This window comes from Myotis lucifugus, unplaced genomic scaffold, assembly GCF_000147115.1.
Source record: "Myotis lucifugus unplaced genomic scaffold, Myoluc2.0 scaffold_145, whole genome shotgun sequence".
NCBI classification, from domain to species: Eukaryota; Metazoa; Chordata; class Mammalia; order Chiroptera; family Vespertilionidae; genus Myotis; species Myotis lucifugus.
Genome location: NW_005871193.1, coordinates 1,492,316 through 1,507,670, shown reverse-complemented (window position 1 = coordinate 1,507,670; position 15,355 = coordinate 1,492,316). Strand labels below are relative to the sequence as shown.

At 44.4% G+C, this 15,355-nt stretch overlaps 2 protein-coding genes across 15 annotated transcripts in view; one reads left to right on the top strand and one right to left on the bottom strand.

Moving 5' to 3' along the window:
• The window catches only part of SRGAP2 (SLIT-ROBO Rho GTPase activating protein 2), a 239,460-nt gene that overhangs the window by 223,111 nt on the left and 994 nt on the right, over positions 1 to 15,355 (bottom strand). For all 14 annotated transcript variants that reach the window (XM_023758976.1, XM_023758978.1, XM_023758979.1 and 11 more), the window contains exon 2: positions 13,659 to 14,271. In XM_023758976.1, the coding sequence (XP_023614744.1) occupies positions 13,659 to 13,725 (67 nt within the window). In that variant the 5' untranslated portion in view covers positions 13,726 to 14,271. The remainder of the gene's footprint in view (positions 1 to 13,658; positions 14,272 to 15,355) is intronic.
• The window catches only part of FAM72A (family with sequence similarity 72 member A), a 14,197-nt gene continuing 13,705 nt past the window's right edge, over positions 14,864 to 15,355 (top strand). Inside the window, exon 1 of the mRNA XM_023758986.1 lies at positions 14,864 to 14,885. The gene's annotated coding sequence lies outside the window, so the exon portion shown is untranslated. The remainder of the gene's footprint in view (positions 14,886 to 15,355) is intronic.

Sequence of the window (15,355 nt, the reverse complement as noted above, 5' to 3'; positions counted from 1 at the left end):
ACACACATTGACGCGTAGAAGGAAAACTGGCACAAATCAGTTTTCAAGCTTTTGCAGTGGGAACACTACCTTCGTTTTAAGGAGTACTAGGTGTTTTAAAAATGTGTTGTTAACTGACCTTAAAAATCTCTAGATCAAGAACCTCACTAATCAAAGCAACAGATACCATCTACCCAAAATGTTTCGATGTTTCGTTTCAAGTTGCTGACAGCAAAGAGTTGAGATAACTTACATCACCACAAATCACTGAATAAATAAGAGAGATCAAGAGATAAAGCACAATTGACTCCAAGGAAGTCTAACACACAAAGCCTACGAATGTCATTTAAAGATGAAACCATAAACCAAGAGTAGGAAAGATGAGCAGGAAGAACCTTCTATATCTCTTCTCTAACTTCTATCCTTCCCTCAGAACAATAATCCACATGTAAAAAGATGGAAAGAGCCAGGCTGGAGTGGGTCAATGGTTGAGTATTTACCTATGAACCAGGAGATCACGGTCAGGGGTACATGCCAGGGTTGCGAGGCTCCATCCCCAGTGGGGGGGGGGGGCGGGGGGTGTAGGGGACAGCCAATTAATGCTTCTCTCTTATCATTGACTAGAGTCCCAGTGCACGAAATTCATGCACTGGGGGGTGCAAGGGGGGGGGGTCCTCAGTCCAACCTGCACCCTCTCGCAGTCCGGGAGCCCTTGGGGGCAGTCGAACATCCTTAGCGCTGCTGCGGAGGCGGGAGAGACTCCAGCCACCGCCACTGCACGCTCCAGCCATGAGCCTGGCTTCTGGCTGAGCAGCGCTCCCCCTGTGGGAGCACACTGACCACCAGGGGGCAGCTCCTGCGTTGAGCCTCTGCCCCCTGGTGGTCAGTGCGCGTCATAGCAACTGGTCGTTCCGCCATTCAGTCGATTTGCATATTAGCCTTTTATTATATAGGGTGTTTCTATCTCTCCCTCACTCTTCCTCTCTGAAATCAATAAAATTGTCCAATATTACATAGCTAGTCTTCCATTACCCTACAGCCCTCCTTCCCTATGACTATTTTTTAAATGTTGTAATGACAAAAATATAAGCTGTCACTATTATTAACAGTACTCATTATAAATCAATAGACAGTTACTTAGACTATTTATTAGGTGAAAAAACAACAACAAACATAAACGTGAAAACATTTCAACTCTGGATTACAGCACACGGCATCACAATCCACAAAGAAACCCCTGAGTTGACAAAGGGACTCACATGAAGAGGAGTAGAAGAGGCAAGAGGCCATTGTGCATCCTAGGACAGCCTGAAGTTATTTCCCCCACAGCACAGATGTCTGGATGAACACTACTCGGGTTCCACATCCATGCCACCTCCCCCCGCCCCAGTTTGTCCCAGCCCAGATGTCAGAGATTAAAAGCCTCTCACTTCCTATTTCTTTCATCTTAATTAAAGACAATCACCCAACTTCCTTTTTCTTTTGAATTCAAGTACAGCACACAACAACATAAATGTCTATAACACCAAGAATTACCACAAGCTTCATCTCACACCAGTAACAGCAGGGAATTTTCTCAGTCTGTAGGTCTCTAGGCTTACTGGAAGTCCAAAGTTTTAAAGCAACGATTGTACCTAGTAATGGAGTCACAAATCTACCTCTAGGCCCATCAAGTAACTATTCCTCTCCTTGAATTTTCTTTTTCTCCCCTTGAATTTTCTGTTAGACACCTCTTCCTATGACATAGTAACACCTAACCAAATATCACTTCAACTGCTCTCCAGGCCAGCTGCCAATCTGCCATCACCTGGGGTTACCCTCCGGAAGCGTGCAGCAGCCACACAGACATGGCAAGCCCTGAGATGAGGAGGGTGTCTTTTGGGAATATAACAGGTTTTGTACTTACAAGTGTGCCTGCTCAATAAGGGAAAAACTGTCATCAATAGGGGTGGAACTGTCATCTTCCATATCTGCAATAAGCAAGAATCACAACCCACTTGGAAATGTTCTGATTAACTCCTAACTTCCTAGATGAGAAAAACCAAGCCATAGACAGGCCAGGTAGGTGTGTACCGGGAAGACATTTAGAATACTGCATTCACTACTTTATGCATCAAGATAATAGGAAATGAAACAATCAGTTAAATGTGTAGAGTATTTTATAGTTTCAAAGGCCTTTTAAATTAATTCTTTCACAGCAGTGTTAAGTCAGCCTGGGTTCATACCCTGCCTTCATCATGAGCTGTGTGTTTCGGAGTAAGTTATTTAATCTTCCTGTGCCTCACTTGTAAAATGAGGGTAATAATAGTAGCAATTTAATAGGGCTGTTGGGAGATTCATGAGTTAATATATGTCATCCTTAAAGCAGAGCTTAGACATAAATACTAGCCATCATCATCATCCTTATTAGCCAGGACTAAGAATTGTTGTCCCCATTTTACAGATGAGCTGAATCACCTCCCAATTCACAGTTGTAAATGGCAAAGCCACGCTAGAACCCAAGCTTTCTGCCTCCAAATCCACATTCTCTCCCGTGGAACCGTTCTGTCTATGTAGAACCCTGTAGTTCAGTTTTCCATGACCCAAAGTAATATTGCTCCAAAATAGGTACCTCAGTCAAGAACCCTCCCTAATAAGCAGCTTCCTCATCTCACAAGATCTGGCCCAATACCCCAACAATAATAAATACATACATATGTATATACATACACACACACACAAGAAAAAGACGAGTGGGAAAAGGGAACAGATCTCAAGGGGTTTAAATATTTGAAGAAATTGTTGGCAACTATTCAGAAACAGGATGTATTTCTTAAAGCTCCTGGCATGTGGTGTCTTGGCCAGCTCATGCTCTTGGGTCCCTTTGTTTTCTGTGCTTTGTCTTCCTGTGGAGCCCTGGCCACCCAGCCACCACAGCTGGCAAGGCCACCTTCTCCAGGGAGAAGCACTCAGACCCTGCCCACCATGCTGTGTGTGATTCAAAATGCAGAACCTGAGTTCAGACAGCAAAGACAAGGAACCCAACTTTTCACAATGCCACTCAGGTCCCCTGCCCACAGATTAATGCATGTGTAAAAGAAACAGTTAAAAAAAAAAAAAAGACTCTCCCTTCTCCCTAACAGGTGGCATCCTAAAATACTGACAGGGGTGCACGTCCCAGCTATTTTTCCTTCCTCACAAACACATTTCATTCACAATCTTAAATAAAGTCAAGGCTACTTCATATGACATGACTTGAAAAACCAGGAGGAAGACTTTTCCTGTTTGTCGCTTTGGACCTTTCCTCCCATTTACCACGGAGCACGCAGCTGCTTCTAACTAGGCAATAGCTCCGAGTGTCACTGCAGGTCCTTTGCCAGGTCAACTCTGTTTTAACTCCTGGGCAAAACAGACCTAAACTCTCTCAACTTTTAGACTTTGAATATCTGTTTAAAATGATACATAAATCCTGGACACGTGTAGAATGTGTTTTTCAATTACAGGAAACCTTTTGTTTTCAACTCTTCGGAATGTCCGAGTTAATATTTTTCTTGGTTTCCAAGGAGAGGCACGACTGAAGAAATTTGATCAACTCCATTATAATTTTAAGGTAAGGATTCTAAAAAGGGCTGTGGGGTAGTAAATAAAGAAAAACATCCCCCACTGGGGAGCGTCCATGCTATATAGTTTGTACCTGTCCTTTTTTTTTAATATATATTTTTTCTTGATTTCAGAAAGGAAGAGAGAGATAGAAACATCAATGATGAGAAAGAATCACTGATCAGTTGCCTCCTGCACGACCCCTACTGGGGATCAAGCCCGCAACCCAGGCATGTGCCCTTGACTGGAATTGAATCTGGGACCCTTCAGTCTGCAGGCAGACACTCTATCCACTGAGCCAAACCAGCTAGAGCTGTACCTGTCCTTGTGTAGTGACAATATTCACAATGTTTGACCTGCTTTGAATTTCAAATATTAACATAAGGAGAAGGCCTTTCACTCAAGTAGGGGGAGAAATGCAGAAGCATGGCATTATGGCACTGTCACATTCAACCTCAACTCAAAAAACATTTACAGCTCGACCTGCGTGGCTCAATGGTTGAGCATCGACCTATGAACCAGGAGGTCATGGTTCCATTCACTTTAATAGCTGATAACTCACTTAATTTTCACTCCTTTTCAGGTTTACCTGACTTGAAATAACAGGGTGAGTACAATAATATAAACAAGCATAAGGACACTGCTGAGTTGCTGAGGGTATGTGGATTAACCATGTGCAGAAAGCAAGGGGGAGATGCTGAGAAATCCTGCTTGGAACCCTGCACAGGGTCACTGTGTGGAGAGCAGGGGTAAGCAGGGAAGACTTTATGGAGGTGGGTGATAGCATCTAAGCTGGATTTTAAAGGATGAATAAGTGTTTTCCAGGTTCAAGGAAAAGGACCCATTCCAAGAAAGGTCACAGCATGAAAAAGAAGGAAGTATGAAACAACATAATGTGGTAAGGAAACTAGGTATTATAAAATGTGAGCAAAGTAAGTAGGAAGTGATGAGTGTAAACCAGTGGTCGGCAAACCGCGGCTCGCGAGCCACATGCGGCTCTTTGGCCCCTTGAATGTGGCTCTTTCACAAAATACCACGTGCGAGTGCGCACGTACAGTGTGATTGAAACTTCGTGGCCCATGGGCAGAAGTCGGTTTTTGGAAAGGAGACAGACGAAACAAGTATACAAGACGACTGTGGATGGGAGAGTTGGAAGGGGTCGACCTCAGCGAATGTACCTCAATCAAATTGAGGACGTTTTTAGCAAAGACCAACTTAGGAGTACCCTAATTAAGTTAATAACAATGTACCTACCTATATAGTCTAAGTTTAAAAAATTTGGCTCCCAAAAGAAATTTCAATCGTTGTACTGTTGATATTTGGCTCTGTTGACTAATGAGTTTGCCGACCACTGGTGTAAACAGTCTTTTATGCTATGATCTTAACAGAATAGTAAGTTTGTTTTTTTTAAAAAATCACTTTTATGCTTTTATATAAAACATGTTAAGATCAAATTAAGAAACTATTTCTAAAAATATTATTTGTAGTAGTGTAGGTCATTCATTTATACATACATCATTAGAGCCAATATACAGGGTGTCCCAAACATGTATACACACTTTACAGCTGATAACTCAATTAATATTTCTTTCTTTTCAGCCAGACTAAGCTTGGACCAAAGGAAATTCATCCTGAAATGCTAATGCAAGTTTGAAAATGCAATTGAAGTAGAAACACTGCCTTTATAATTATTCAAAGTATATATACACCCTGTGTCCCCCAAAAATGTATACATACTTTAATAGCTGATAACTCAGTTACTTTACACTCCTTTTCAGGTTTAACTGATTTGAAATAACAGGGGAAGCCAGACTAAGCTTTGAACAAAGAAAATTTATCCACTAGGCTTTTTTATGGGGATACATAAAAGATAAAGTTTACAATACAAAACCGGCAACAATTGACAGGGGCACACAAATACCAAATGAAATGATTCTTGATGTTTGCAATTCCATTGCCTCGAGTTATCAGCAGTTCCTGGACCAGAACAGCCATCAGTTTGAAAACAGGTGTTAACAAAAAAGTATTCATTTCTGTAGATTCTTTTAAATTTTGAAAATGAACTGAATGTTGCCCTACCCGGTTTGGCTCAGTGGATAGAGCGAAGGCCTGTGGACCGAAGGGTCCAAGATTCAATTCGGTTAAGGGCATGTACCTTGGTTGCAGGCGCCTCCCCAGCCCGGGCTGGTCGGGGTGCATGCAGGAGGCAACCAATCCATGTGTTTCTCCCACATTAATGTTTCTCTCTGTCTTTCCCTCTCTCTTCCACTATCTCTAAAAGATCAATGGAAAAATATCCTTGGGTGAGGATTAACACACAAAAAAAGAAAGAAAATGAACTGGATGTTAATAAACACTGGCTTTATAATCATTCAAAGTGTGTATACATTTTCTTGGGACACACTATATATTTACGAAGAGCCACCATTTAGGCTACAATACCGTTATAGACATGTTTCCTATCTGAAGAACCTCCCATAATAAGAACTACTTACTTACCATTTAATATTTGCCACTTAAATATTTGCCATTTAATATTTGCCATTTAAAATGAGCTAGCATTTTACATATGTTTGCAAGAAACCAGCAAAGTAGGTCTTGTTTATGTCACAGAAGAGGAAGCCTGGAAGAAAATTTAAGTGACTTGAGCCAGGCCATAGAGAAAGAAGGTGATGTTGACAAGACTCAACTGAGGGCTGGTTCCAAAGCCTATGTTCTTTGCATGGCATTACACAACCTCAAAACATTCCTACCCAGAAGTGCAGTAGAAAAGAGAAGACTGAAAGACATTTAAAATAGAAGGCAATACAAGATCAATGTCATAGTGCTGTGTGAGTGAACCTGAGAAGAAGGGTCATTCTGGTCAGAGTGACCAAGAAAGACATCCAAGAAAAGCTGGGTTTCCTGGAAGGGTGAGATTGCAGTCGGTGGAGATGTGGGGCTGGGCAGGGAGATAGAGGTAGTCCACAAACAGCGTTTAGAACTCTGGTACAGGATGTTCTAATTCTGTCTGGTTCTATCATTCACCAACTGCAGCCCTAGGGCAAGTCACTGAAATCTCCTACACCTCACTTTCTTCATCAGCAAAATGGGGTAATAGCAATAATTCCTCCTGGAGTTGGTATAAGGATTAGGAAATAATCTATGTAGAGTATTTAGTATAATGCCTAGTACATAGTAAACCACAAACAAACAGCAAAATGTACATGCATTGAATGAATGGCAAATAGTTCAGATAGGCCTCCAATCCTCTTAAAATGAGAAATATGGTAAAAATGATAAAATTGAGGCCAAGATTGAGAACCTAGTTAATATTCACCTGGAAAGTTGGTCTCTATTTAGCAGGCAATATGGTTCACTTATCTTGATTATAATGGTTGCATGAGTGTATATAACATGTCAAAATTTATCAAATATATTTCTTAAACATGTGCTGTTTCCTGGCCAGTGTTGGTCAGTGGTTAAAGTAGCAGCCTATACACAGAAGGGTCATGAGTTCAATTCCCAGTCAAGGGTCAAGGACATGTACAGGGTTGCAGGCTCTATCCCAATCCTGGGGGGGATGGAGGGGAGGCAACCAATCGATGTGTCTCTCTCACATCGTCGTTTCTCTCTCTCTCTCCCTCCCTCACCCCTTCCTCCCTCCCACTCTCTCTAAAAATAAAACAATGGAAAAAATATCCTCTGGTGAGGATTAACAACCAAAAAAAAAAAAGTGCTGTTTTGCTGTTTATTATGTCAGTTAAACCTCAATAAGGCTTTTAAAATTACAATAAAAGTTTAGTAATTCATGTAATTGTTAACAATATAAAATTGTTATTAATATATAATTCTCATATTAGGAACATAAATACATATTAATAAAAATATGAATGCATATATTAAATCTTAGCTCTAAAAAATTTATGACAGGTGATTAAATAAAAATGTATATGAAAGCTGGTAAAACTTTGATGTGAAGGACATTTTTAAAAAATAGGGATATACCCACATTCACAGCAGTATTATTTGCAATTGCCAAAAGGTGGAAGCAACCCAAGTGTCTCCTGATGAATGAATACACAAAATGTAGTTCTGACAAATGCTACATGGATAAACCTTGAAGACATTATAGTAAGTGAAATTAGCCAATCACAAAAGGACAAATACTATATCCTTCCACTTATAGGATGTACCTAAAGTAGTCAAATAGAGACTGAGTCATGAGATGGGAGGGCTGGGGAAGAGATATTGTTTAATGGGTACAGAGTTTCAACTTTGCAAGATGAAAAGAGTTCTCTGGGTAGATGGAATGATGGCTGCACACATGAATGTACTACATGCCACTGAACTATACACTTAAGCATAGTTAAGATGGTAAATTTTATGTGCTGTGTATTTTACAATTAAAGAGATGAGAGTTCCTACACATTATTGTAAAAATCAGTAAAGTGTTATTTTTGTCATTTAAAAAAATCTTTTTAAGTGTTCTCATTATTTATATTTAAAACAAACAATTTCTGAGGTAAGTTTCCCAGATTCCCCAAAAGGCCAATTCAATAGCTGACACCAGGTTAAAACTTTCACTTGCATTTCATTAGGAGTAGAAATCTACATATTGACTTTTTCCCTGCGACGTGACCTAATATTTTCCTAATGAAGCCCTTAGGAAGCATTTTCCCATGAAGAAAACCTGTCTCTGTAAAGAGAACCTACAGGTGCCACTGACAGCCCACGTGTATCTGGAGCAAACTGTGGAAGTTTATGAGTCAGGGGCTGGGCACCTACTGATTTTGAAAGGGTGTGGACGGTACCTATCAGGGCCAGATCAGACTCTGCAAACTTCATAGCAGAGAAACAATCAGGGCTTGTCCAGGCTTTCCACCTGTGTGGCGTGTGTCAATGTGGCCTAACTAACCACCTGATGGGCTTCTCCAGAAGAAATTCCAGTCCTCATTTCCCAAGAGAATGCCTGATATTAGAAAAGCTGAGCACTCCTCAAAACATTGTTTCTAAACATTGCTACTTCGTACAGCATACAGCATCTCCAGCTCCTTGCCCACCACCTTCCTCCAGGGTCCTTCAACGCTGAGACAGAGAATACTTGAATTTTTCCAAGAGCTTCATTCTCTTCCAGGAATTCACCTGACTGCAGACTCCTATTTTCCCTGAGCAAGGGGAGAGGAGCCTTCAATCAGCTCACAGGAAGATGACAGCATCTGCTTGGGGACTCCAATGAGATATTTTACTGTAGCTTTTCACAAACTGATTATATTTAAAGCTCCCTTGGGGAGTGGGGGCTGGGAGGAAAGAAGCTTCGGAGAAGACCTTCACTGACATGAGTGAAGAACCGCTCAGATCTCCCAAGGGAGCAAGTTGTTTAAATACCAGCAATCCGCATTCCCAAATGCATGTGCACACACAATATGTCTAGTTTTAAATTTCATCCCCTGCTCCGAAAGGGTCCTGAAAGAGTTAAATTGTTCCAGGCAAAGGCCTGAGGCTTTTCTATCAAAATGCTCCAGATGGAAATTACAAAATTTCACTTCTCAGCTCCATGGTGCGGTGCGCACCCACTGTTCTTCTAAGACATTAAAAAAAAAAAAAAAGACAAGACCCCTAATGTTCTGCAGAGAGAGAATTTGACTGCTCAGCACAGTGCCACTCCGTTTCAGATTATTTCTCCTGGAATATTTGCATGAACTGTCAATCTCAAGCCTTTCCGGGGACTGTAAAAACTCAAGGTATGGAGGGGGTAAAGGAATGAGGGTCTTGAATAAAGACAAGACAATGGCTGGGACTGTATGCAGTGATATGAACCCACCCAAATACCACCCAGATTATTGCCTCTGGAACCATGCACCTTACCCCCTTCCACTGCTCCAATCCCCAAAGAGGCTAATAGGCTAGAGGCCAAAAGGCTTCGGGTTATGACCATGAATCTGACCAGGGCTGTCAAGAATTTGCAGAGATTAACGTATGTGAAAGAGCTTTGTAAACTGGAAAGAATCACGTAAAAGCACCAAGAATATTATTGCTCTCAAGTCAGACATTGAGAGGCATGAACTTTCAAAGGAATCCGAACACCCACAAACCAGAAACAATGATGGTTTTTAAGAAGGCGGCTACAAGGCAGACTGACTGAGAAGGCAAGCCCCTCATAAAAGCAGATGGGACAGGGATAGGCCTGCAGCCTCAGAAGTCCTTTAGGGGACATGCAAGCAAGTGGTTTAAAGGGAGGCAAAAATCGTGAGATAGACTGGGTCTCAAAAGTCCATTTAGAGTTCACTTGATTCAAACCATTCTGATTGAAAAGCAGGACCCAGGACTGTGGTCAAATACAGAGGCCAACAGCGGCCAGCAACTAGACAGTGTACCTCTTTGTTTTGTAGGTCTAGAACAGCGATTTTTCAACCGGTGTGCCGCAGCACACTGGTGTGCCACAAGAATTTTTAAAGCAAGCAATACCTAACCATTTAGTCAGGGGCACTGACTTCTTTTCCCTTAGATTGTCAAATTAAGAAATAACAACAGCCAACAGAATAATAGCCATCCGGTGTGCATGAATGCAAATTATACTTTTTTTGTTTTGTCAGATTGGCAAAAGAATATATTTTTGGTGTGCCACAGAATTTTAGTAATTAGTTATGTGTGCCATGAGATGAAAAAGGTTGAAAATGGCTGGCCTAGAGGGTTTAAGTAACTGGCCCAAGATACATTTGGCTATTATGGGAGAAATTAACGAGAACTCAAGTTTCATTCCTATCATTTAACAGCAGGCCCTTTGGGAATGCATAGGCAAACAGGTCAACAAGAGGAAAGGTTAGCTAACAGAAAGCAGACTGTGCTATTACTAAGCACTTACTTACAAGTGCCAGATACTGTGCTAAATGAGTTTTATGTACTATCTCATAGAATCCTAATAACTACCTTAGCAAATACACATTTTTTTTTATATTTTATTGATTTTTTTTTTTACAGAGAGGAAGGGAGAGTAAGAGGGATAGAGAGAAACATCGATCAGCTGCCTCTTGCACGCCCCCTACTGGGGATGTGCCGGCAACCCAGGTACATGCCCTTGACCAGAATCGAACCTGGGACCTTTCAGTCCGCAGGCCGACGCTCTATCCACTGAGCCAAACCAGATAGGGCGCAAATACACATTATTTTCCAAATTAGGAAACTGAGGCTCAGGCAAGTCATGCAACTGGCCCAAGGTGCAAGGCGAGCGAGTGGCAGAACTGAGATTTAACCTGGATCCCTTAGACTCAAAAACTTGTGATCTTCACCACCACACCAAAATAGCAATTTTCTTTATTATGTCGGCATCTCTAAGAGAAGTAAGACCGGCAGTGCTATGAGTCCCAGGAAAGTCATACTCTGATAAGGGCTTCTAGCTAATGGGGGGAGAGGAGCTAACCCAGAACCCACGTCCTTTGTCTCCAAGATCGATGCTCTTCCATGGAGAACAAGGGCTCTAGAATGTAAGCTCCAAATGGGAGGAGATTTTGGCTTGTTGACTGCTACATGGCCACTCCCAGAACACATGGAAGGCACTCAATAAATAGGTGATGAATAAAGGAATGGAGTCAATCTGCTGGGTGACCTTGGGAGTGGGGGAGCTTGTTATCCTCGCTAAACCTGTTTCTTCGTGCAACAAACAGAGAATGAAAGAATATCCACCTCCAGAGTTGATACGAGAATTAAATGAGACAATTCTTATAAAGCACTTGTGACAGGCTGGAACATACTGAGCACCCAAAATGTAATCTATTATCATCATATTACTACTATTATTCACTGACAAATTTTGACTTCCTAAGATTTCACACACCCCCCCTACTGTGGTCAGATAATGTTTCATAGTAAATATGAATATAATAAAATAAAGAAGTAGGAGTTGGTAACCTGCTTCTAGTTTCAAATCTGCCACTGCCTAGCTGCATGACCTTGGACAAGCCTCTTAATTTTTCTCTCCTCGTCTCAGCTATAAAATGAGGGACTCAAACATTCAAATCAGTTTCATAAGCATTTATTGGGCACCTTCTCTGAATGAGACATCATGCTCAGCCACCTATAAAATCTATGAATAGCGTCGATGAGAAAATATCAGAGCAGAGCAAAGCAGTCCCCTGCTTGTGGCAAGGTGAAGGAGAAATCCCAAATAGCCAACTTCATTACATCATCTCAAGGAGCAATGTTTGTATATACACCAAGTGTTTAATTTTGAGACATTTGTGAGAAATCCTTCACCATTAAGGAATCAGCAGATACAGTTCTATTAACACCTATCAACCCTGAACCTTCCAAAAAATAAACATGTAAAATCATTTTGCACCTTAGTCAAATGGCATGCTTCTGGAGAGAAACCTGGGAAAGTCAAAGTTATTCACGCTCCCTATGGCAACAGTTAAGAATAGGATGTGTAAAAAAAAGAAAAGAAAAAAAAAAAAGAATGACATATCTGGTTAAAACTGCAGGGGCGAAGGGTGGGGGGTGGGAGGGAATTCCAGAAGCAGAATGCAGTGCATCTGGACAGGACATGGAGGTAGTGGCCTATTGTTTACAAAAACAGGCTTGGGTTATGAACAGGGACAAGAGGCCAAGACCTCAATTATCATTCACAACCACACCTCTCCCAATCTCAATTCAACTGAAGCTATCCATCAGTCAACTCCCCCATCTTCTGTCATAAACCCACCAATATTTGTAGCCAAGTGGAGAGAAGGTCTCTCAGGGTACCTCCAGCACTGACCAAGCTGATGACATGAAGAAGATCCTACAGGCACAATGGGGCCTTCAAACTACCTCCAACCTTCTAAGGTATTAGACAGCTGCCCATTTCAAACTCTTAGCTCTACCCCACCCCCGGCAATCATTGGAGGGGAGACATGGCCCTTTCCATGTCTTCTATGATAGGAAAAGGTCTCCTTGAATTGGTGCAGGGAAAGGCGGGGACCCTCCCTCTGTACTCTGAAACAAAGGAAAACCCAGAGCTCCAACCATGTGGTGTAACATTCAAGGCCACCCACCTCTCCCATTCCCCAGCGGAGGAGGTCTCAATGGGCTAGAGCCACATGGCTCTTCCCAGTCACCGGCCAGGAAGGGACAGGGCCTTGCACAAACACATGCTGGGGCTCCTAATCAGGGGGAACCCCCTCCTACAGGAATTGCTGGTTTCAAAAAGAAAAGGGGCTTTGATTCACAACCACACCTCTCCCAATCCAAGTCCACTAGATGTGAAGACAGGTCCTTTGGTTTCTTCAGATCCACATTTCGCTTTACCCTTCACATTTTTGCAGATAAGTGGGTCATTAAAAGCATGTATTTTCAGAGCAGAGGGTGACCATGCAGAAAATTAAACAATTATGTCTTCCCATCCTCCAGAATCAGCACCACCCAGCAAGCCTAACACCCCAACTCCATTCAGGTTTAGGCGAGGGCGGAGACGGAATGTGAGTGACCTTATTCTTTCTGTTCTCTGATCTTTGGCTGAATGCAGGGCAACCACAGACCAGGCAGGCACAAGGTGCATCCAAAGTGGCTACCGACTTTGTGTGTCTGATGCCATAGCAAATGTCACGTTTGGATAGAGTACATCAGGAAAAAAAACCCACCTCTCTCAGGGCTCTCCAAAAGGTACACATTCTCAAGGTTGCCTTTCTCTGCCTGGCCTCAACTCCAACCTCGGGTACACATTCTCAAGGTTGCCTTTCTCTGCCTGGCCTCAACTCCAACCTCGGGAATAAATTCCCTAACACCTGTCAGATTTCAAGAAACCTGACCCAGACAACCAGAGGCAAATTGCCGCCTTTCTCTCTCCAAGAACCTCCCGCCCCTCCCCCCACCCTTTCCAGCTTGGGAGAAAGGGCTGACAAAAAAAGGGCCAGCTCTACAAGAACAAACCCTAAAGCCCACCCTGAAAATCCCTTTCCTGAGCCTGTAGCCCCTGGCACTGCCCATCTCTCAGAGGCTCAGATCCACCTATGAAACCACCTCTGGGGTCAGCCTGCCCCCACCTGCTCCACCCAAAGAAACGAACCTCCTGCAAATCAGGGTGGAAATCCATGCCTCAATGGCCCACCCAGCATATGCATTACGCTATTTTTCCAAGCCCTTACCTTTGACCTGAGTATCGTACTCTGCTATGATCTCCTTATCCTTTTTGAATTTGGCCGGAGACGTCATGTTTTCCTTCTTTCTTCCAAATTCGAATTGTGAATTGATAGATCCACGGGAAAAATCCAACCACCTAAATCAATACCTCCAAGACCGCGTCTCCTGAAGGCAGAAGGGGCCCACCGCGGTGGTCTCCAGCGCTCCGGGGAGCGCGGGCTGCGGGCTAGGCAGGCGGCTACGGCGGGCACATGCAGACGGTGGGCTCTGGGGCCGGGCGCGGCAGCGGCTGGTTCCTGTGCTAGAGCCCGAGCCGCAGGCTCAGCATTAGCCAGGAGAACTGCAGCGCCCGGAGGTTGGCCTGGGGTCTGACATCAACGACACAGGCAGGGAGTGCAAGTCCATCCGCACAACATGGTGTGGGGGGTGCGGGGGTGTGGACGCGCCCAGCAGAGTCCCCAGGAAGGGGAGTGGGTGCGTATCGGGGTGCCGGTTGGAGGACTGGGCGTGCTTCGCGGTTTTTTGTTGCACAGGCTCGAAGATGCTGCAAATCAAATCCCAAACGGGAGCCGCAGCACCACGGACTGGATCGGAAGTCGTTTGCTCCGGTTCACTTGCCTGTAAATGCAGGGATCAGGGGAGGGGGTGATCAGCTCCAGAGCAGATTCTAATCGCTGCGGGGGTGGGGTAGAGGGCGACACTCCCAGCCCGGCCCAGGCCCATTCATCTCCGACCAACGCCGCCCGGCCAGGAGAGCTCGGCGGCCAGGCGACGTGGGGAGGAAGGAAGCTCCCTCCGGATTTTGTTTTAAGGCTGCAAGAGAACACTTTGGAGCAGCCGCCTGCGCAGGCTCCGGGTGGGGACTGCGGCGGGAACGCGGGGCTCCGGGCGGGGACTGCGGCACCTCGGCGGCCTCCCGAGCCCCAGCAGCGCTGGGCAGCAGCCAGCCGGAGGGAGCCCTCCCTGCCCAGCCTCCGACGCGGCCCCTGACCCCCAGCGGGGCAACTCCCTGGACATCAAAGGGGATCAAAGCGGGGAAGGGACAAGCCACCCGGGCACAACTTTTCTTCCCCTGCCGCCCCTCCTCCCGGTTGTTTTGTTTTTGGTTACTAGCTTCCCTTGGCAGCAAAAGGTTGGGGGGGGGGGGGGGGATCTGCAGGAAAAAGCCTGCTCGGCAAGGGACACAGGGACACATCCAGGAAAACAATGTGGTCGGCAGAAGCAGGAAACGGGTTAGAGGCGAGGGTCGGACTCGGGAAAATCGGGAGGCGGGGGGAGGGGGGCGGAAGGCAGCCGTTGGCTGCCCCAAGACAGAGTGTGTGCCAACTCTAAAACCTATCGACCACATTTTTTTGTACCCCACTCCAAAAATCCCGGCTCGCCGCGGGCACCCGGGGGTAGAGAAGAGGGGGACACCCAGAATTATAGGGTGTATTCGATGTTAGCCTGCGGGGCAGGATATATACCCCCTTGTCCCTGCACCTGGAAACAGAAAAAGAACCCAGAGATAGAAACGTCGGTCTCGGCGTCAACGCGTTCTGGCTACGGGCCCCCTCCGCACAGGGTGTTGTTGTCATTTCGATAAGAAAAGAAAAACGAGACCTTTCTTAGCCCGACCCGCTTCTCCAAAACTAATAGGCATGTCTCGAATTTGTGGGGCGATAGTGTGGGAGGAGAGGTGGTTTTGTTTTTTTTGCCACCG